Here is a 19,140-nt window from a genome sequence, read left to right on the forward strand (position 1 = left end):
GTCGCGGATGCGCTGGCGCGCTCCGCGGCCGGCCATGATAGCATCTCTTTCCGCAAAAACGCGCTCGCGGTTGCGGCGCACGTTTTCGTTGCCGGAGGCGTACGGGTCTTCGTATCGGTGTCGTGGCATTTTCTCTCTTTAATTTGGCGGGGTCTTAATGGGGATTTGGGGTTGTTGTGAGATTTGTGTAGTTAGTGGTTTTGGTGTGGAACTTTGGGAGTGTGGTTTCTAGAGGGGCTGAGGGTTCGTTTGGTGGGCGGTTTATATGGGGATGAGGATGTGAAGAGGACGATGGCGTTCGTGATTGAATGCGGTATGTGAACTATGCTGACGTTTGTTCGATTAGCTCCATTGAACTGGCAGTGATGGGCGCATGTCACGGTCACGCAGTATCTAGATAGAATTCGACGCCTTACGTCCTGCAGACCTGGCATTTTCCTAGGATACTAAAGCACCCCAGCACTAGCTATACTTACACTGAAATCTAGCGCCCTATAATGCCCAACCACAGCCCCAGCAATCCCATGTAAGGTCTCCTTTCCTCCGAATGGCCCATCTTCAAAAGGCGAAGAGCCCCCAAACTTAGGACCCTCGAATTTAGGGCCATGACGCTAAGGCTCGAGTGACTCCCCACTCCCAGACGCGAGATCAGCTATCATCCGATGTGTTGGATCGTTCGACAGCGTCAATGGATCCGGCACCCTGGCCCCCCAGCCCATGACTCATACCTTCCCTTTGGGAAATGCTGTGGCTGCGCTTTATTGTAGATATGGTGTGAGTGTTGAGGAAAAGTAGTGGGCTATCACAACGTCAACGACGCGCCCCTATTGAAGGAGCGCATTGAATTGTATGAAGCGCACGCCCACATGGAATATTAGGCATGAGCGTGACAATCCGCTTATGGAATTCCTAACCTAAGGGCATTCATGACACTCAGCATCGCCAAATTGCCGAGGGGAAAAGGCTGTTGGGGTCACCAGCCGCGGCATTGTTGGATATAAGATGGATATAGAGCTTGACCCGCAATTAGACCGAAAAGTAACGAATTGGAATATTGATGAGTAGGGTGTATCTGTTATCGTACATGTTTGCAGCTGCCTAACGCGATATCGACCGCCACACTGCCCTCTTATTAGCCGCACGTCACATAACCTTCAGTCTCATATTCTCATCCCATCAGCCCCACCTGAGTGCTCATCAGGGCACTACACCACAGTATTACGGGTAGTTCGCACCTCCACTCTCCAGTCCTTCCTCATCGAAATCATCGTGAGGCCAATGCTGCTCATTCATCTGCCTCAGCCAAGTATCTCCGTCAGCTGCGGCAAGCCCTTCATCCTTCAATTGGCTAGCTAATTCTTTCGCCTCTGCGATCCGCTCATGCGTCGTCCATCCATCACAGGAGATGCCGATGAAGTTGTTGAGTATTTCCATGTCGGAATCAACCTCGCAGTGTGACTCGTCGAGCGCCTCTATTCGCTCCTTCTCTTGCTCCGCGAATGAAATCGGACACGGCGGTACCGTGTCATCGGGGTCGCGAGCTGCCATCCTGGACCAGTGTTGCGAAACCTGAATGAGGTCCAGTTGAAGGGGCGTGTTCAGACCTTCCCAGGGAGCACCAGCATGGTTGTAGATCCGGCTCTTCATTAAATTAACGCTATCTTCGAGAACACGCCAATGAGGTTCGTTAAACCGTTGCGTATACCCCAGGTAGAAGAAGTGCGCATGGCGGCGACGAAATTGCTCACGCGCTTTCGCACACTGCCCTTCAGACATCGAGCTGAGATCCTTTGGGAGCTTGGGAGGGGTAAAGGACGCCGACTCGACATCGTTCCAATTTTGGAACGAGTTCGGAATTCCAGCTGCGAGAAATGCCGGAAGAGCGACAGCGTGCTGCCAGTCGATAAGTCCCGTAACTCTGAAATTTTCGGAAACGAATATGTTGTTGGGTTGGAGATCAGGATGTCGAAGAATTGGCTTGTTAAGCTCTGCACACGAGGGTACAAGATAGGGAGCCAAACGGATATACTCCTCTAATGATTTGGCGTGGTCCTTAGGATCTTGTTTCTGGAATTGCAGAGCTTCCCGATAGTGTCGATCGAAGGGTAATCGAGGCCGCCCATAAGCGCGAATCCAGGCAAGTTCTTTCTCGGCCGCTGCTTGAAGAACTCGTAGAGGATCTCCGTCTTGAATGGTCAGATGGTAAAGGGTAGCTTGGAGATAGTAATACTTACGAGGTCCCCGGTCAAAGCTAAGTCCTTCACGCTCGCCGGTCCACCACCTGAGCGCCGCGTAGGGCCCTAGGCAATACTTATCATCCGAGCCAGGTATATCCACTTTCGGGGTGTCGGGTGGTAGATCACGGATATAGTATATGCTTCCACTGGCGGGTAGGACAATGTCGAAAAGCTTCTCTTCAAGCCTGATGATGTCGTATAGAATTTGGAGCCTCTGATTGTCGGATAGATTGAACCAGGCTTCTCCAATGGGCTTCCCCGGTACTTTCTCCATCAATGTGTACTCAGAGCCGACCTTGACGTCATCCACGGAATACCCGAGTATTCGTGGAGTCGGGATTCCATGACTACGAGCAAAATCGAGCGTCGCAACCTCGCTGGCTACTGCGAGCCGCCGTGGTAGCGTGGATGGGTATGGCAGCCGCGCGAGTATTGACGAGCCACCTTTCATTGAAATTTCGAAGACGCGATTGAAGCCGCCTTCGGCCACTTTACGGAAGCTTTCGATGTCTGAAATCGGCCTGCCAACTGACTCTGCTGCAGCTTTCTTGAGTGCATCGACGTCGAAAACTAAGCGTCGCTCATCCAGGCGCCGGGATTCGTTGTAGCTGACCTTGTCAGTTCGCGGTCATGCGTTCTGATAAGCTACGGCAAAATACTCACATCCATCTTCCGGAGGTATATTCGAACAAATCACGATTGTACTCCATGCCCTGCGTCGCGTGCTGCCACGGAGCGAATGTGCGGCTGTAGCAACGAAAGGAAAGGTTGCTTCTTGTGAGCAAGGCCCGGCCAACGTGTTGGACTCGTAATGTCCTAGCAATCATGATGGAGAGAAATTGTAACACTCACTGGCGCTGTCTGTAAGAAAATGCTTTCCATAATGCGCACACGTATAAGTGAGGATATCTACACGTCCACGGGTTGCGCTTGGGCTATTGTCAGGCATTGGTCAAGCTAGACCGTTTGGGCTACCTAAGCGAGAACCAGTCGAAATGAGCCATCTCCAGCACGTGAAGCATATATATATCTCAACCAACACGCGAATTCGAGACCTCCAAAAAATACGGCTGATTTCTGTGAAGCCACCCGGTCTGCGGTATCACGTCTACTTTCTAGCTCTTCATTTGCATCGTATGTTGCTCAACACACGCGCTAGAATGTCTTACCTTTGGCCACGGAATGCTACTCCTGGAGGCGTTCAACGGACAGAGTCTAAAGACGTGATAGGTGTCAACTTGTATAGCTGTTTAAGGCATTGCTGATGCGTACCATACAGTTCAAACACAATCCTTCTTTCCACGCCCATCAACCATTCATCCCACCGCCCTACACCATCCCCACTGAGTCGGTCCGTCTACGAAATGGAATATCCCCAGATCCCAGGAACCTCCCTCCTATCCCATCCGCCAGCAGCTCCTATATCAGCAACCTCCCCCCTCCCCCCAACTCTCACAAACCCCACCCCACCCACATCAACCTCGAAATCTATCTTCGCCTTCTGGCACTCCGGCCTCGACACCCTCCCCCCCTACCTCCTCCGCAACATCCTCGCCTGGCACCGCCGCTTCTCGCCCCTGGGCTGGACCATCCACCTCCTAGACACCGTCCCGGACTCCCCACGCAACGTCTCAAACTACATCGACACAACCTCTCCCGCCGTAGTCCCCGCCGCCTTCACCAACGGCACACTCGACGGCGCCTACGCCGCCCAGCACACCTCCGACCTCGTCCGCTACCCGCTGCTGCTAAAGTACGGCGGCGTCTACCTCGACGTCGGCGTCCTGCAGTTCGGCGACCTGGACCGTCTCTGGACGTGCGCCATCGCCAATCCAGCCTCGCCGTACGAGTTTGCTGGATTCACTATGGGCGAGGCCCCGGAACTGTCTATCGTGAATTTCTCGCTCATGAGTCTGCCTGACAACCCGCTTGTGCGACGCGCGCATTACATTCTGCTCCGGCTCTGGGAGGGCAGGACGAATACGACGGGTATGCATGCGCATCCCCTGGTGAGGCATGTGCCGCTGATGCGTGTGCCGCGGGAAGTTGTGGTGGATGAGGAGGGGAAGGGGAAGATGGTGCTGGACGATGCGGCGATGACGGATTATGCGGCGCAGATACAGTGTATGGGGGCTGCGCAGCGATGGCTGGATGAAAAGGATGGGTGGGATGGACCGAGGTATGTGCGCGAGAAGTGCTGGTTGCGCAGTATGATGGATGGAGCGTTCGTTCACGAACAACTTACGAATTGGAGCGGCGTGAAACAACACTATCTACTGTCCCTGCCCTTGCCTAAGCCTGCAGAGCAGGAAAGTGAGGACCAGAAGCTAGCAAGGGGCTTAGTGGAGAAGGTGGTAGCGGAGAGTTGGTGCTTGAAGCTGGGCCACGGGTTCTCGGCGAAGTTGTTTGGCGGTGATACGCTCGGGATGCTATGGAGGAAGAACGAGGGGAGTGATTGTGCCGAGGGGAGTGATTGTGCCGAGGGGACGTACGCGGGTTGGTTAAGATGGGCAAAGGTGAATTGCGTACAGAATGACCCGCCACAGCCGATGAAGATTCCAGTCTACAAGCCCACGATGGTGGGAAGGCTTGTTTAATAATCAGATCAGCTTGGCTGCTGTACGGTGCCAAATATCTTAGACCTCGGGAGGTAAAGCCGAGCTCTTTTACCCCGAGCATTGTTCCTGGTCTTTATCTCTTGACGAGCCTCAGTAGTGACTTCCCAGAGCCCGCCGAAGGTAGACGTCTTCAATCCCGCTTCTCCGACATATTCCCAATCTTCTGCCCATCCTTCATATTCGCCAAAATCCATTCCACCTCCTCATCCGCCGCCTCCAATATATGCTCCGGCCCATACTTTGGCTCCCAGCCAATCTGCTTCCCATGCCCAGCAGTAAACGTACACCTACACCCTTATTAGCACATCTTCTCCCATCTGCAACAGACAGTCTATGCACTTACCTTCCACCAACTTGCACCCCCACCCACTCCCTCCCACACCCCAACGCCTCCGCCATCTTCCCCAAGATCTCCCTATCCGCCTGCCCGACCGCCTCATCGTCCACCAACCCCCTCCTCTTCAGCGCCCTCCCGATCACCTCATAAATCTCCTCCCAGCCGACACTCCCCGGACTCGCCAAAAAGTACCCCTGCCTCCCGTGTCCTAACTCCCTCCCCTCCAGCATCCCCCTCAGCATCTCCAGATACAACCCCACCGTATCGCTAACATGGCAGACCGGCCAGCTGGGTCTTCCCTCATCGACTCGATAAACACGCCTCAGCGCCTTCGCAGCACACACAATGGCCACGGTCTGGATGCTGATCTTATTCCCAAACCCCTCGCCCTTCCCGTACACGATGCACGGCGCGAAAATATAGCTCTTCACGCCTTCTTCCTCAGCGGCCTCGATGACGAGATTATTCGCCAGCACGCCCCGGCCCATGGCGAAGTGCGGCGCCGCGTCAACCTGCGCCTTCTGCATCGCGTACAGGTTCGGGTCTGTGTCTCGCAGCGGACGGTCCGTCGGCGCGCCCGCGTGCGACGAGAACAGCTTCGCGCCCGTGGTGAATAGGAAGTGCGTGGCTGGAACGCCCGTCTCTTTCTTGACCTGCGCGAGCGCGCGGATGAAGTGCGGCGGCGTGATCGTGTCCACGGGGTTGAAGAGGTGGAAGACGATGGTGATTTTGTGGTCCACGATTGCGGCGGTGATGCTGGCCGGGGAGGAGAGGTCGATTGTGAGGGGCTCGGCGTTGTAGAGCGCGCGGACGCTGGATGCTTGCTCCGGGGTGCGGACGAGGGCGTAGAGTTTGTCGTATGGGGGCAGGTTTGTGGCGGAAGAGAGGTGCGCGAGGAGCGTGCCGCCGAGGTAGCCGGAGCCGCCGGTTATGAGGATGTTGTGGGACATTTTTGGGGAGTGCCCCGTGTGGTGTAGGTTGAGGAGATGGGGTGGTGGGCGGGAAGTGGTAGACGGTGTATCGTATGGTGAGGTGTGTTGGGAGATTTGGTAGAGGTGGAGGAAGAGGAGGATGGAGATGGAGATGGAGATACTGGCAAAGCCTGCCTAGGGATATAAGACCTATGGTCCTGCAGCACAGTATATGTTGATGACAAATGCGGTTTCCCACTGCATGTCACGAGAAGACGCGATGTGGGGCTAACAAGTGGGGTAGGAAGGTTCAACATCGCGCCGTCCATCCTCCTCATGATATCGGAAGCTCACGAGCAAGCAGTCAAAGCACGCCGAAGTTGGTGAGACAAGTCTCTTTCTATTTTCTATAAACTAAAGCAAAGCATCATTCCGAAAGATATCTGACCCAGCTACCAGCGCCCATAGAGGCTACCAGTGAAAAGGCCAGATAAAAGTCGCCAGAGGGCGCTGCCTTCCAACCGAAGGCAATGTAATGTATCATCCACGATCATCTCCGCCTCGAGGTATGAAAAGTCCCGCAAAGAGAGAAAGAAAAGACACAACTCCTCCCAGGAAAACACCGCTTTTGGGGTAGACGAGACTAGGCTGTCCGATATCTAGGATATCAAAGAGCCAACTGTCAAGTCAGACGGACATCCATCTCAGTCGCAACCTGTCCGCATATCGTGATAACTACTCCCGGTCGGAGAGAAAGAAAGAGACAATGAAAGAAATGATCCGGAAAATCGTAGACCGTGGCCCTTAAGACGCCATCCTTGATGATGATGACGAATGGAGACCGCGGTGAGACAGGTGTTGACATGCAGGCTGTCGTGCTTAACACATCGTATCGTATACGAGAGACTGATAGAACACCGATGATGGTTGAGATAATTCCGTCCTAGTTGTAGCCGCCTCGGCCATGACCGGTGAAGTTGTTGTTATAGCCGCCTCGGCCATGGCTGGTGACGTTGCTGCCGTGACCGTACGGGGTATTCTGAGACTGACCGGGATTCTGCCACTGGAGAGACGGAGCTGCACCCCAACCATTGAGAGCATGCGCGGTGGGAGGAGCCTGCTGCTGGGCAGAGGTGTAGGGATGGCCACCAAAGATACCGTTGCCGAGGCCAGCCTGAGTAGCTGTGCCAATATTGTGCCCATGGGTGACGATGTTGCTCGGGCCTTGAGTCAAGGAGGTGTAAACACCAGCATTCGTACCAGCGGTAGCAGAGACCGTCGAAGCAGAGGCATAGGGATTGCCGGGGGAATGGGGGTTCTGGAAACCTTGACCGAGAGACGAGAGGGAGGCGTCAAAGGTCCCGGTAGAGCCCAAAGCCTGAACCTGCTGGATAGAAGAGAGTAGCTCAGGAAGATCGATGATCCCGAACTGCAAGGTGTAAGGAGCCGGGAACATCCAGCGGGCGTCCTCTTTGTAGGCCAGCTTCAAGGTGATGATGAAAGAACCGTGACTAGCACGCTTAGTGGGTTTGCGGCGTGGAAGGGTGGTGCGCAGGCCTCCGGTGGCTTTCGGTTTGGAGTTGAGGTTAACCTTGTCTGAACCCTTGGCAGACTTGTCGCCCTTGCGGGTCCATGACATTTTCAGCGTTGGAATCTGATAGCCATCGTTGTTCATCTTGACGCGCTGCTTGAGCAGGGCTTGCTGTAGGGCGCCACCGGAGCAGGTGTCGGACACGACCTGTGCAGCCATGTCGAACGGAATCTGGATTCCAAGCTCTCCGCAGGCGAAGACGATTCCGAACAAGCCCTTGATGTAGTCTTCCGCGTTCCATTTCAGAAGGGGAGCACGAGGGGCACGCGGCTTGCGTGGGGCTCCGTTTTTGTTGGTTTTGGCCATCTTGCTCCCGGGCTCCTCACCATCAGATCCGCTCTCGGTGTAGTTGCTGCTATCGGGGGTAGCACTGACTATGTCACGCGCTTCGCTGAAGCTAGCGTTGCCGGTGTCGAAGAGAGCAATATCCTGACCGAACAGACGCTCAGGAGCGTTCGTGCTCAACATGTGTTCGCGTAGATTACAGTTCGGGTCGAGAATACCGTCGGTGAACAGCGGCGGCGCAGTCATGTCCGGGATGAGGTTATGATTGTCAACGAGGCGACCCGGGGAGGAGGATGGCATAAAAGGGAGATTATCGCACATTAGACGCTGGGTTTCAGCCTCCGCTTCCAGCGCAAGGAAGTTGTTGATCTCGGCTTGGGAGGGAACGAAGGGCAGTTCACGGCTCACATAACGGTTGCCGATTGCGTCAAACTTGACCTGGTAAACCTCCTCGATCTGCTGGGGTATCCCGCCGGCCCCGCCGTAGGTATCGCCTTCGTTCATATTGCGAGGGATACGAAAAGCCGCATCCGGGGTGAACGGGCGGCTATGGCCAATCTGGTCCGCGGCGGTGCTTGGTCGGTTGACTAGCGGCGCGTTGTTTCCCTGCGCAGACATAGTGTCTGAATTTATTAGCTAACGCTTACAGAAGGTACGGTGAATAGTGGGCGAGGGCGGGAATGTGGCGAGCAGAGTAGATGCGTCACCTGCGGAGGGAAAGGCTGGTGTCTGAGCTGCCAGAAGGTAGACTAGTCTGTAAGGTACTTACAAGGACGACGAGAGTCGTAGGAGTTCGGAGGGGATAGTAGGGAGTGGTAGAGGGAGCGGAGGAGTGTAGCAGAAAGCTGCAGGTGGGGTGGGGAGGCGAGGAAGGAGCGGGCGGTAGTCGTTTAAATAGATCTGTGCCCTCGCGGTCCCCGCGAGTTGAGCTCGGACGTCGCAGGCAGCGGGCGTCGACGGCTCGTCGCCAAGACAACAAACCCGCGTCGCTTAGGAAGCTCAGAGGGCGAATTTCGACGTGAAGCGTAGTTGCACGTCGATATATGCTGCGTGACGCTGAAAAGGCGGCCCAGGAGAGCAGATTCTGGCACGGAAAGCGACGGTGACCACGAGAGGCGTCGAGCTCGATCGAAGGGCTGCGGCGACGGCGAGGGTGAAGGGCGATAGGACACAGCAACGGAGCGGGGTAGTGGACAGAGTTGGCAGGCGCGGGACAGGCGGGGGTCAAGGCCGACGTTAAGGCACAGGAGAGTCTCTGCGCAGATATCGGGCTTGCCTGCTGAGGAGGCAGCGATAGGGGTTGGCGGTGCGGCGGCTAATATCTTGAGCTTCAATGTATAAGGAGGTCCAGAACAAGAAGGATGTGCCTCGAACGATGTTGAAGATAAAAGCGGACGCCTTAAGTGCGTAGCCTGTATAACACCTTGGAGAGGGTATCCTTATGGCCGTCGGACGCCAGGTAAAGGTAAAGCGTTCTGCCGGGGTTTTGCAAGCGGGGTTATCTTCATGACGTTGCGTGACCTGCCGACGTATCTTGAGGATACCTCCTCTCTTGATAAGTCTACTATGCTATGGGCGAGTGGCGGTGGCGTAACAGCGGCGTGGTGGTGAGGGGATTCTGCCACGTGACTGAAGTCGTTCACCGCCTTGGCGAACCCAATAGCGGTCAAGGTGTAGGCCCCACTTAGCTAGAATCGTGAGCGACAGCACCGTTACGTGGTGCTCCATGGCGGTGTCCTCGAAGAAATTTGGCGTTTGAGGCGTCTCAAAGTATCCGGAGTCCAGGTTGAGCGAAGGGTGATGACAACTGGTCGAGGTGTTTGATGATGTGTGATGTAAGGAATGGCCTGAAGTGTGCGTCGTCATAGAGCCTAGACTAAGATAAGGCCTCCTCCAGGGTCTGCGTAGTCGGATGATCGCGAGCCTTGCTCTGAGAGAGCTAGAAGCGTTGGTGGCTTCCAACATGGAGGGGTCGAGGCAAGTCTAGGTATAAGACGGGACATGAGATAGTATAGTGAGATGTCTTGGATGAATAAGCGAACATGTTCGGTATGTAAGTGGGACACAAAAGAAGTCGATGACAAAAAGGGAAATAGAGATGTGGTTGTAAGGTGAGCCCCCGAATGGAAATCATTGAGGACGGAAGATAGGGAAGAGTGAGGACAATCCATCGGAGCGTAGGTAAGGAGATTAAGAAAGAAAGAGGCAGTGACTATGAACGGAAGAGAGGCGGAGAGATAGGGAAGAATAGAAAGGGAATCGGTGCCTTACCATGGAGACCACCTCGCTCAGTCTCTGGAGCTATAAGATTACTTCCCACCGCCAATCTGAAGGAAACTCAATTCGGACTGATCGTGGAGAGCCCATGAGCCCCATCCCACTACAGGTGATGGAGCAGTGGCGGAGTAGGAAAAGATAGTGACTGTGACTTGGTCTCTGGAGGTTCACTGTACCAGCGGGGAGCTCTTAGCTCTTGAGAATAGCCATTGAGACTATCCTGCCCGTTGCTCTACTTCTCCGTCAAAGTAGTCGGCCGACGGAGAAGTAAATGAGCATACGAGGGGCATGACCCAAGCCGTTGTCCTATCCCTTAGGTTTGGAGATGGCTTGGGTACTACAAAGCTCCTCTGACAGCTCCAATAGAGAGAAGTCGTCCGTTTTTCCAGAGTTCAATTCGCAGTTCGAAGGCTGACCAGACCAAGCAAGGATTATGTTCAGTGAGAGGGCGGCCTGAGGAAGCACCAAGGGAAGGTGAAAGTGTGATTTGTGTCCCTCACGCTTAGATATGCTCACGACGACCCCACCGGTGAGGTGTGGAAGCCTCCATCAGTGCTGAAATGACGGAGTTATCCAAGTGGAGATGCCCAGTATGTGTTCCTGCTCTTTTCAAGTTGAGGATGTCATATCACAGGGTACGGTCCACCAGTAGTGAGGTGGTCCGCTCAACGTCGGTAAGGTACCATTAGCATGGAATCGGTGTGGACCATCACCACACTCTATGCGGAGACATAGATAATCCATGTTCGAAGTAGTGCCTTTGGGTGGAGGTCGTTGTGGGGTCGTGTAGGCATGTCCCAAGGACCTTAGCCTGCAGCTGCCGTAGATACGGACAGCCAACGATGGATTTTATCGCAGAGGCGTAGGGCGATCTGGAGCAAGGGGGACATCTGATAGTAAAGAGAATTAGCCTACCCGAATACTAGCAGGAAGATCAAGAATCAACGTGACTGTCAGGTTGACTGTGGGTGGGTGATACCGCTCACAGAGATCAACTCGATCACAACGGGTGGCTGGGTTGACACGTATTGAGTCGAGCAGCAAAGTAAAGTACGTAGAGCCAGGTTGGCAGTGGCATGTCGTGACGGACTTGGCTCGACTCTGCTGGTGATGTGCAATAGAGGGGCCGCATTGGGGGAGCGGTCAAACGGGTCGGACCGGCCTACTTGCCTTGATGCCTGTACGCTGATAGGCAATGCTTTGCGGGTACCATTACTGGTGGGGGCGTCCCACAGGTATCGAAAATTCTTGGAAGCTCCGAGGGAGCGGCGGGAACTCGTGCTCTAAGGTGATCTCCCTTCAGGTTGTCCGTGACAAACGAGTCTGTAGCGGAGGAGCGCTGCGGCCCCTCTCTGGACGTTAGCAGGAGGGTGCTCTGGTGCTGGGGTGCTGCCTGCTTCGACTGTGGGTTACGTTGCAACGGCGGTGGGTCAAAAGAGACGGGGAGAAGGCCGCGGGAGGCGTCTGGGCGCTGCAAAAGACGCGAGGGCAGTAAGGGGTCCTAGAAGAAGATGCGGCTGACAAGAGGGCAGCGTTGGGGGAGAAGGGAGGAGGTTAGTGTTGTAGGCGTTAATGGGAGGAGTGGAGGGAGGAAGGCAGGAGCGATTGAGGGTGACGGAGACCAAACCGCCAACGCACGCACCACGCTGCAACGGGGGCGCTTGGCGTAAGGCGGTCTCCAGGGCTAGCAGCAACACAGCAGCGCAATTGAGACCAGGAATCAGTTGATAGGGGAACTAGGCTCTTATTTATGCTATCTGAGAATACTATCTGCTCGAGGGTTAGCTTTGCTGCTCAGGCTCGAGTCGAAGGGGGTCCATGGGGGTCCAAGGGCCGTGCTTACCTAGACATGTTCCAGCGCGTGCTACGGCAGTACTCGAGTGGCCTGCTTCGTGTATACCATACGCAGGGCGGTCTTCCGTAGCAGATGAGGACTCTCGCATGCATGCCTCTGTCTTCCTCGTGCTTCTGGTGCTTCTAGTGCTGCTCTCGAGGCCGTGGAGGGTGCATGGCGGCGGCCGGCTGCGCTTCCTCATCCGGCTAAGATCGATGAGGGGCAACCAGGGATGAAGCTCCCTAGCTCAAAGCTCTAAATCGACGAGCTCTCTCGCTTCAACGACAGCATGGCGGAATGCTGGTCCTGTTTCTGTGCTGCGTTTCATGGTGTGGTGCTGTGGGTGCCCCTAGTGACGGCCGGTCTTCGTCCGAAATTCTCCTCTCTTCTCCTCGAGCCCGCCCGTCGACAACCAACCCGCCCCCACCACGATGGTCAGCGCCGCCCTGCTTTCGCCCTCACTTTCCATGTGGAGGCGATAGGGGCACCTTGAAGACATGAATATCGTCGAGTCCTGCTTCTCTGCGGGCCGCTGAGCTGTGTTTGCAGCCTCAATGGATCGCCCCTTCTTCATCGAATCCCCTCCGCGCCGGCATCGCCTCGACACCCTCGATGGGTTTCAATGCCCCCGAACAAGTTATCATGGCCGCTCTCGCCTGCTAGGCTAGCTCTAGTATGCTGCGACCGGGTTCTCCTTGTAGCTATCTGCGGCGTGCGTCGGCTGGCCGCATCGCGCGACCTTCCGAAGCGGCCGCAGCAACACCACACATCCGACGGTTCTGGGAATAGCAATACAGTTGCGCATGGCGGACCCTTCGAAGGAGTCTTCTATTGTCTCTGGCGCTTCACAGCTGCTATTAGGGCTGCGTGCTCGTTAAGGCTCGCGGCGACTCCGCGCAACCTCCGGGCGAGCCTCGCATACCGGCAGGTAAGTTATCCACCCCGTCAGACAGCTACACGTAGCTTACAAGCTCCGTTGAAACTGAGAGACTCGGAGCAATAATCAGATAGATGCCGCAGATCGAGACACGAGCCGTTGATCGGCTTGAGCCATGAATCCGCAGTCCGATGGCGGCGCGGTGCCGGCTTCTCATGGACTTGTCGCTCGCTTCGACGGCGATATACGATCTCACATCCTCGGAAGCCTCTCGAAGCGACAGCGACATCGAGCTCATACATCAGAGGCCCAATATAGACATTTCCGGATGCCGGCCAAAGTATATCCGACTTGTCACAAACTCGCTGCGATACGCAATCGAGGCCGATGAGCGCGGGGCACACAAAACTTCACGACTTGTGCCCTGCTAGGCAAAGACGCTGAGGCTCATGATTAACCAGCATCCTCATTCGACATCAGGGCGTAGGCCTATGCAGTGCCCGGGGCTCAGGATGACCGACATCCTTGAAGAATACACACAATCGGTCGAGCGCTCTTCTCTAATCCATGTATCCAGAGTAGATATGTATAGCGCACGCTGCAGCTGAGCCGGAATACCCGCGGCGTTCAGACATGGCGACGGCGACACGCCTCTCCGGAGAGATACACAAGCACCGCGACCTGAAACCTCGCATTCGGCACGATTGGGCGCGGATGGCTCGGTTGCGTTCGATTCCAGTGGAATAACCGGATACGGGTCTTCGCTCCTTGCGGTTCGCCGGTCCGATCGAAGGACGCCCATGGTAGAAAGCCCGCAAATTAGCAGCTCCAAGTGGTGGCATAAAACAGCGCGCCCCGAGAAAGGACTCGACCAAGGTCCCATCGAGAAATTTTTCGAAAGATCATGTCGCATCAATGCAGATCGCATCTACATGACTTGCTGCCCATGTAATCATTCTCTTGTCAGACTCATTCAGGACGAGCCCAGGTATGTTCTGGTTCTCTTAAGACCCAAGGCGCTCCTATGTGCAAGATGACTCGAGGTGGCTTGTGGCCTAATCAACCATGCGGGCGGTCTCATCAGATACTGCGTACAGAAACCCCGGACCTTTCTGTGGGATTCGATGTGCGAGCCTTTCTACGTCTGACTTGCGGATATCTTGCCGTCGCTCCAGCTCATGCTTTGAGGGAGCAGCCTTGCTAACCAAGTGTTGCGGAACTCGTCAACAATATATTCGACGCACTAGTTTGCGAAGCCATGCCGATCAAGACAAGAAAGAGAAGGATCTTGAATCAAGAGTTATGTGTTGCGGCCCTGCGTAGGGTAGATTACCTTACGCACATCATGGAGAAGGAGTGGGTACTATTCCTACCGGTCGGGTCGTCTTGGAAGAGGAGAATGTAAAAACGTGCCGGCGAAAAGACGTTTCAACTTCGACCGAATGATCGAAACCTTGTCCGGCAGTCGCTAAGTGGGATCCCTTCGCCAGGCAATGGGAACAAGTATCAGGTCAGACGGCTAGACCTACTCAGGACTCTTGATATGCGGGAGCAGACGTTGAAGGGCGCAACGGCAAACGCCATAAATGCCTTGTCTGACAAAAGGCAATTTTCATTGGGGCCGTAGTCCGATTGCTCCTCGGCAGCGGGAGTTCTGTTCGGGGATTCCATGCCGACATCCTGGATCACAAAGCTGTGCTAGCGGGATTGTCGGGATTGGTCACGATTGCATCCTGACTCTCTGCTGGATGATCCTTCGTCTGGACGTCTTCTGGATATATCGAGATCGCTTGCCATCGGCATCAGAGGACTACATTCACGGCATTGCCTACGCCCAGGACCGCATATTGAGGTGTCTTCACCGCGTGGGTCTTGGTTCTTCGCGTTGGACGGCTTGACGATATGTGCAAGCGTGAACCAGGTCACCGTTCCCTATCGCATACAGGCTTGACCGGTCGTTATGGAGGGCCATCTCAGAAGCTGCCGACTGTACGAACCTTGGGATGTGGAGAAGGCTCCCAGCGCCACAATGTGTGACGGTGTTCGTATCTCCAAATGTCGTAGGACTTCGGCGCCTTTACCGCGTCATCTATCCCCCGTGGTTGCGGCATAACCCCTGGCCTCACCGGATTCCTGCCAACAGTTGTTTGTCTTGTTCCTTGGGGATCATGGGATCGAGAGGCGCAACTGGAGCACGCGGGCAATCCCACGACATTCGGGCCGATCCGGGGTACCATCTCGACGTCGAGCCTTAGACGTCGTTGCGGTTTTACGAATCGGAATATCGAACGCTCCTCGAACAGCGGGGAACAGTTCTCACGGTATGCTCGTATCTCTCGGCCATAAGCCCTATGTCGGAGGCGTCCAGCAATCTTGGGCATTGAAGCTCAACGTCGACTATTGCCGGTCTCCGTACCGCAGTTAATCATCCCACCGCTCCTCCATATGACACTCCGCGCGTCCTGTTCATTATGGGCCCCCTTGTCTTCCTCGGATGGTATTTGGCACTCGGTCGCGCGATATGCTCGTCTCGCGGTCCGCCTTCCATTCTGTCCGCGATCCACCTTCTTCCATTCTGTCCGCGATCCGCCTTCTTCCATTCTGTCCGCGATTGCATGTGGTCCCTATCAAGGCTTCCTTTATGGTCCATCTCTTATACCAAAGGCTATTCCAATTGGACGTCATGAAACACGCAGCCTGCGGCCGCTCATCGATGTCCACACGAGCCCCCCGGTAGAGGTCCAACTCCTGTCAATACGCATCCCGGCGCCCGCGACTGCCTTTGTTGCGGATAATTCGGGTGTGGTGGATCGCAGAATGTTCGAAAGCGGCGCCGCTGCTCGAATGCCTGCACGCCTTTCAAGCACGAAGCGGACGTTTGCTCCAGATTCTAGCAAACGCAGCGATTCCGGCAGGCGCCTCTGATACCCTATTGTCTTCGGCCTCGCTTCTTAGCGCTTGGGCTTTCCGAACGGCAGGAGAAGCGCTTTGTCGGACCCCCGCAATAACCTTTATGTCCGCTTGTGTGTGTAAGGTCCATGAGCACCAGCCTGGCAACTTTGGTTCGCCACGTGATTCTAGTCCTCTCCGATAAAGTCTAAAAACCTCCGATTGTGGATGACAGGCCAAGGGCGGCATAGCGGAGGCCAAAGTGCGACCAGCGCCGTTTGTGGAGGCGTCTCCGAGAAAGTACGAATCGCCGAACGTGTGCCCTAAGGTGTTAAAGTTGCTGTAACGGTGCTGCAACGGCTTGTGAAGCCAATATAAGCCTTCCCAGTACGCCCGATGGCGCGCTGCGGTGTCGTTGTGGCGGTTGGGTATTCCGCGTCGCGGTCGAGAGCGGGCAGGAAGCGCCGTGTCAGTCCAACCTTTGGAGATGCCGTACCGCATACAAATCGAGCGCGACGTTTGATACCAGCGCCTACGCCTGCTGTACAGCGTACGCTCTGCTTGCTTCCGCTGCTGTATCGTGGGCAAGCGTATCGCGTACAAATCGAGCGCAACGTTTGATACCGGCGCCTACGCATGCCGTACAGCGTACCCTCTGCTTGCTTCCGCTGCTGTATCGTGGGCAAGCGTATCGCGTACAAATCGAGCGCGACGTTTGATACCAGCGCCTACGCATGCTGTATAGCGTACGCTCCGCCCGCTTCCGCCGCCGTATCGTGGGCAAGTGTATCGCAGCTTGGATGCGGGCTCAGAGCAGACCCGGCCGATCCGCGCGCTGTAGATTGCTCCGCATCGCTCGCAGCTACCGTAAAACCGTACACGCGCGACATTAGCTGTTCCCTGTATGCATTCGTCAGCGTCTTCTTTACGACTTACAGTTGACGTTGATGGCGTGTTGTTGGTGTAAAGCGTTGCGGAGCGCAAGGCCGTCGAGGCGTCGATCCTCAAACGACAAGTCAGGCACGCGGCGGTCCAGCAGCGCGAAGGTGCACCTCAGCGTGCGCATACGTCTCCAATTGGCACGAGGGTCTCAATTTCCTATAGACTCCTCGCCAACTACCTCCGGCGACATTGCTCTCGGTGCGAGAGGGTCACCAGGGGTGGTGTTGTGGAGCAAGTAGGTCGCCCATATGGAGACGCTCAACACCAAGGCCATTTCACGACGCACGCCGCTTAGACCCAATGCCTCCAGCAGTCCGACAGTAAGCAAGGGATATGCGAGAAGTCCCAGTGCCAACCCGCACTCGTAAATTGCAAGCTGGACAAGAGACAAGTTGCACCGTCGTGAGCTGCGAAGACATGAAGGCCGCTCGTTCTTAAGTATCGAAGGCTAGTTGAAGATACGAGCGTGCATGTAACGGTGCGTATTGATTGCTGTATTCAGCTATGGATGCCATCAAGACCCCTTCTCGCCACGTTGAGCGGCCATCCCTGAGTGCTGCTTGGAGGGTGTAAGGACCTCACAAGCTTGCTTTGCGTATGATACTGTCCGTCCGTGACCTTCCATCTGGAGCATGGCCATAAGCCCTAGGACAATATGTGATTGAGAGTGGGGGAAGCGGTAGCGTGCATGACATACCTCGCCTCCGCCCACAAACGCAGCGACCAGCAAAATCTGTCCAAGCCCCCCTCAGTCGGCCTCGCACATGAAAGACCACATATGGGCCAAAGGTACCGGCGCCCTTTTCTTTTTGGTCTATATATATTAGACAATTGAGAACTCCCTTCGTAGCAAGTTCAGGCTAGTCTGTGGCAGCAGCTAGTCTGGACCTCTGCTACACGTTCCAAACAATGCTAACTCTTCTGTGGTACAGGGTTCGAATCTCCACCGAATTCCGAGCATTTCTCAGCTCAAATCCTCGAGGATTTCTTTTTGCACTTTTTTTCTCTATCCTGGAGACCGCTATGGTAGGGAGGTTTTTTTTGGTAAAGAGACGAGGAGTTCTTTTTGCTCGTGTTGACTGCGTAGCTGCCTGGCTATGCGGTGGGGCAGCACGGTTGGAGAGGGCAGCTCTTGTTTTGCTCTACCTGCTCTTGATGAGACGACTAACTACAGCACGACTTGAAGAGCCACGGGAGATTCCTTTGGCCGGGAGAACACCGTGTGCTATGCGGCTAGCATTGAGGAGACCGACTTCTCCGCTACACGCTTTGCGGCAATGACACGTAATGGGTAAGAAGCAGCCCACACTCTTCTCCATTGAGACGTCCAGAGGAGAAGACCTCTGCTTCTCCTTTTCCCAGGCTACTAGATCCCGATGTCCGCATGATCTGCAGGATTCTCGGCTCTATATTCGCATTCCTGCCTGGGAGTAACGTAGGCCGGATTTCCGCAAGCGCCTTCATCCATCTCCCCTCATCTTATAAGCCGGAGCCGGGGAGACACGCGAACGCCGTCCATGATGTGAGCTCGCCCATTACTATGGCTGAAAGGACCATATCCTGCAACATCTAAATACGGCAAAAAGAACCTCCAAGGGAGCAAGCCAGAATGGATTACAAGCCTAGTGTGAGCATTTTCCCCACGGCCATGCAATCCCTCACACCGGAACCTCCGTTTCCAGACCTTCTTACGCTCATTCTTCAAGCGATGGCAAGGGTCGAGATTGTGGGGAACATCACTATCTAGCGGCGACGAGTCGGCAGCTACATCTGTCTATCGCGCCGAAACCGCTGTTCTGTTCATCAGTTTTCTGCTCCGGACACGGGAACGCCTCCTTCGACGCCCACTCGCGTAGCGATTCTTCGGGACTTGCTCTACAGCCTCTTCAGAGGTTTTATGGACTTGCATGCCGCCCGGCACGTCTTTTACGCCTGGCAAGAAATACGGCTCTACAGCGCTGTCTTTTGAATCACGGTCGACCATCACCCGTTTGGCGCTACCCCGTCAGCAGGCTGGAAGCCACGGAGTTGATGAGTCGACGAGCCTGGCGCAGCTGACAAACGAGCTTGAGCGGAACTTGCGAAGTACGCGGCTTGGGATGGGGAGATATTTCATTTTCCTGTATATGGACACTCAAGGACTGCTGGACCATGTCCTCTGGAACAGCCTACACCTCAGTCCTAGGGATTTACGAGCTTTTTCAATGAACAGAACCACGACCGCTATGGACAACGACCAGGATCTCAAACCACGCGCACATGCAGCATCACGAACACGACGAGGAAGTTTAAGGACTGTATCCGACTCAAATTCCTCATTATCTACCTCGACCAACCCAAAG

General features: G+C 55.1%; 8 protein-coding genes across 8 annotated transcripts; 3 read left to right on the forward strand and 5 right to left on the reverse strand.

Annotated features, from left to right (window-relative positions):
• Positions 1 to 1,056: 1,056 nt before the first annotated feature.
• On the reverse strand, positions 1,057 to 3,137 carry BU26DRAFT_450693 (kinase-like protein). The gene is made up of 3 exons (XM_033824750.1): positions 2,901 to 3,137; positions 2,235 to 2,845; positions 1,057 to 2,186 (listed from the first exon to the last, which is right to left on the reverse strand). The coding sequence occupies exons 1-3, from the start codon at positions 3,062 to 3,064 to the stop codon at positions 1,219 to 1,221; spliced, it is 1,743 nt and encodes a 580-aa protein (XP_033688701.1). The 5' UTR covers positions 3,065 to 3,137; the 3' UTR covers positions 1,057 to 1,218.
• A 192-nt stretch (positions 3,138 to 3,329) lies between these two features.
• On the forward strand, positions 3,330 to 4,834 carry BU26DRAFT_538390 (uncharacterized protein; the record flags this gene model as incomplete). The annotated part of the gene is made up of 2 exons (XM_033831456.1): positions 3,330 to 3,371; positions 3,517 to 4,834. Exon 2 carries the CDS (start codon positions 3,602 to 3,604, stop codon positions 4,832 to 4,834), a length of 1,233 nt encoding a protein of 410 aa, XP_033688702.1. The 5' UTR covers positions 3,330 to 3,371; positions 3,517 to 3,601.
• A 151-nt stretch (positions 4,835 to 4,985) lies between these two features.
• Positions 4,986 to 6,142, reverse strand: BU26DRAFT_501844 (NAD(P)-binding protein; the record flags this gene model as incomplete). Its single annotated transcript, XM_033826592.1, has 2 exons — positions 4,986 to 5,142; positions 5,199 to 6,142. The coding sequence occupies 2 exons, from the start codon at positions 6,140 to 6,142 to the stop codon at positions 4,986 to 4,988; spliced, it is 1,101 nt and encodes a 366-aa protein (XP_033688703.1).
• Positions 6,143 to 7,046: 904 nt separating this feature from the next.
• Positions 7,047 to 8,597, reverse strand: BU26DRAFT_560982 (uncharacterized protein; the record flags this gene model as incomplete). The annotated part of the gene is made up of 1 exon (XM_033832857.1): positions 7,047 to 8,597. The coding sequence occupies one exon, from the start codon at positions 8,595 to 8,597 to the stop codon at positions 7,047 to 7,049; it is 1,551 nt and encodes a 516-aa protein (XP_033688704.1).
• Positions 8,598 to 12,578: 3,981 nt separating this feature from the next.
• Positions 12,579 to 13,267, forward strand: BU26DRAFT_228624 (uncharacterized protein). The gene is made up of 2 exons (XM_033820827.1): positions 12,579 to 13,018; positions 13,069 to 13,267. The coding sequence occupies exons 1-2, from the start codon at positions 12,713 to 12,715 to the stop codon at positions 13,099 to 13,101; spliced, it is 339 nt and encodes a 112-aa protein (XP_033688705.1). The 5' UTR covers positions 12,579 to 12,712; the 3' UTR covers positions 13,102 to 13,267.
• On the reverse strand, positions 13,255 to 14,340 carry BU26DRAFT_228679 (uncharacterized protein). Its single transcript, XM_033820828.1, has 2 exons — positions 14,188 to 14,340; positions 13,255 to 13,955 (listed from the first exon to the last, which is right to left on the reverse strand). The coding sequence occupies exon 2, from the start codon at positions 13,893 to 13,895 to the stop codon at positions 13,434 to 13,436; it is 462 nt and encodes a 153-aa protein (XP_033688706.1). The 5' UTR covers positions 13,896 to 13,955; positions 14,188 to 14,340; the 3' UTR covers positions 13,255 to 13,433.
• A 529-nt stretch (positions 14,341 to 14,869) lies between these two features.
• Positions 14,870 to 15,892, forward strand: BU26DRAFT_501846 (uncharacterized protein; the record flags this gene model as incomplete). Its single annotated transcript, XM_033826593.1, has 4 exons — positions 14,870 to 14,956; positions 15,032 to 15,288; positions 15,354 to 15,502; positions 15,600 to 15,892. 4 exons carry the CDS (start codon positions 14,870 to 14,872, stop codon positions 15,890 to 15,892), a joined length of 786 nt encoding a protein of 261 aa, XP_033688707.1.
• Positions 15,893 to 16,179: 287 nt separating this feature from the next.
• Positions 16,180 to 16,922, reverse strand: BU26DRAFT_501847 (uncharacterized protein; the record flags this gene model as incomplete). Its single annotated transcript, XM_033826594.1, has 3 exons — positions 16,180 to 16,429; positions 16,509 to 16,749; positions 16,793 to 16,922. 3 exons carry the CDS (start codon positions 16,920 to 16,922, stop codon positions 16,180 to 16,182), a joined length of 621 nt encoding a protein of 206 aa, XP_033688708.1.
• Between the last annotated feature and the right edge of the window lie 2,218 nt (positions 16,923 to 19,140).

The sequence above is a fragment of the Trematosphaeria pertusa genome, assembly GCF_010094035.1.
Source record: "Trematosphaeria pertusa strain CBS 122368 unplaced genomic scaffold BU26scaffold_3, whole genome shotgun sequence".
NCBI lineage: Eukaryota > Fungi > Ascomycota > Dothideomycetes > Pleosporales > Trematosphaeriaceae > Trematosphaeria > Trematosphaeria pertusa.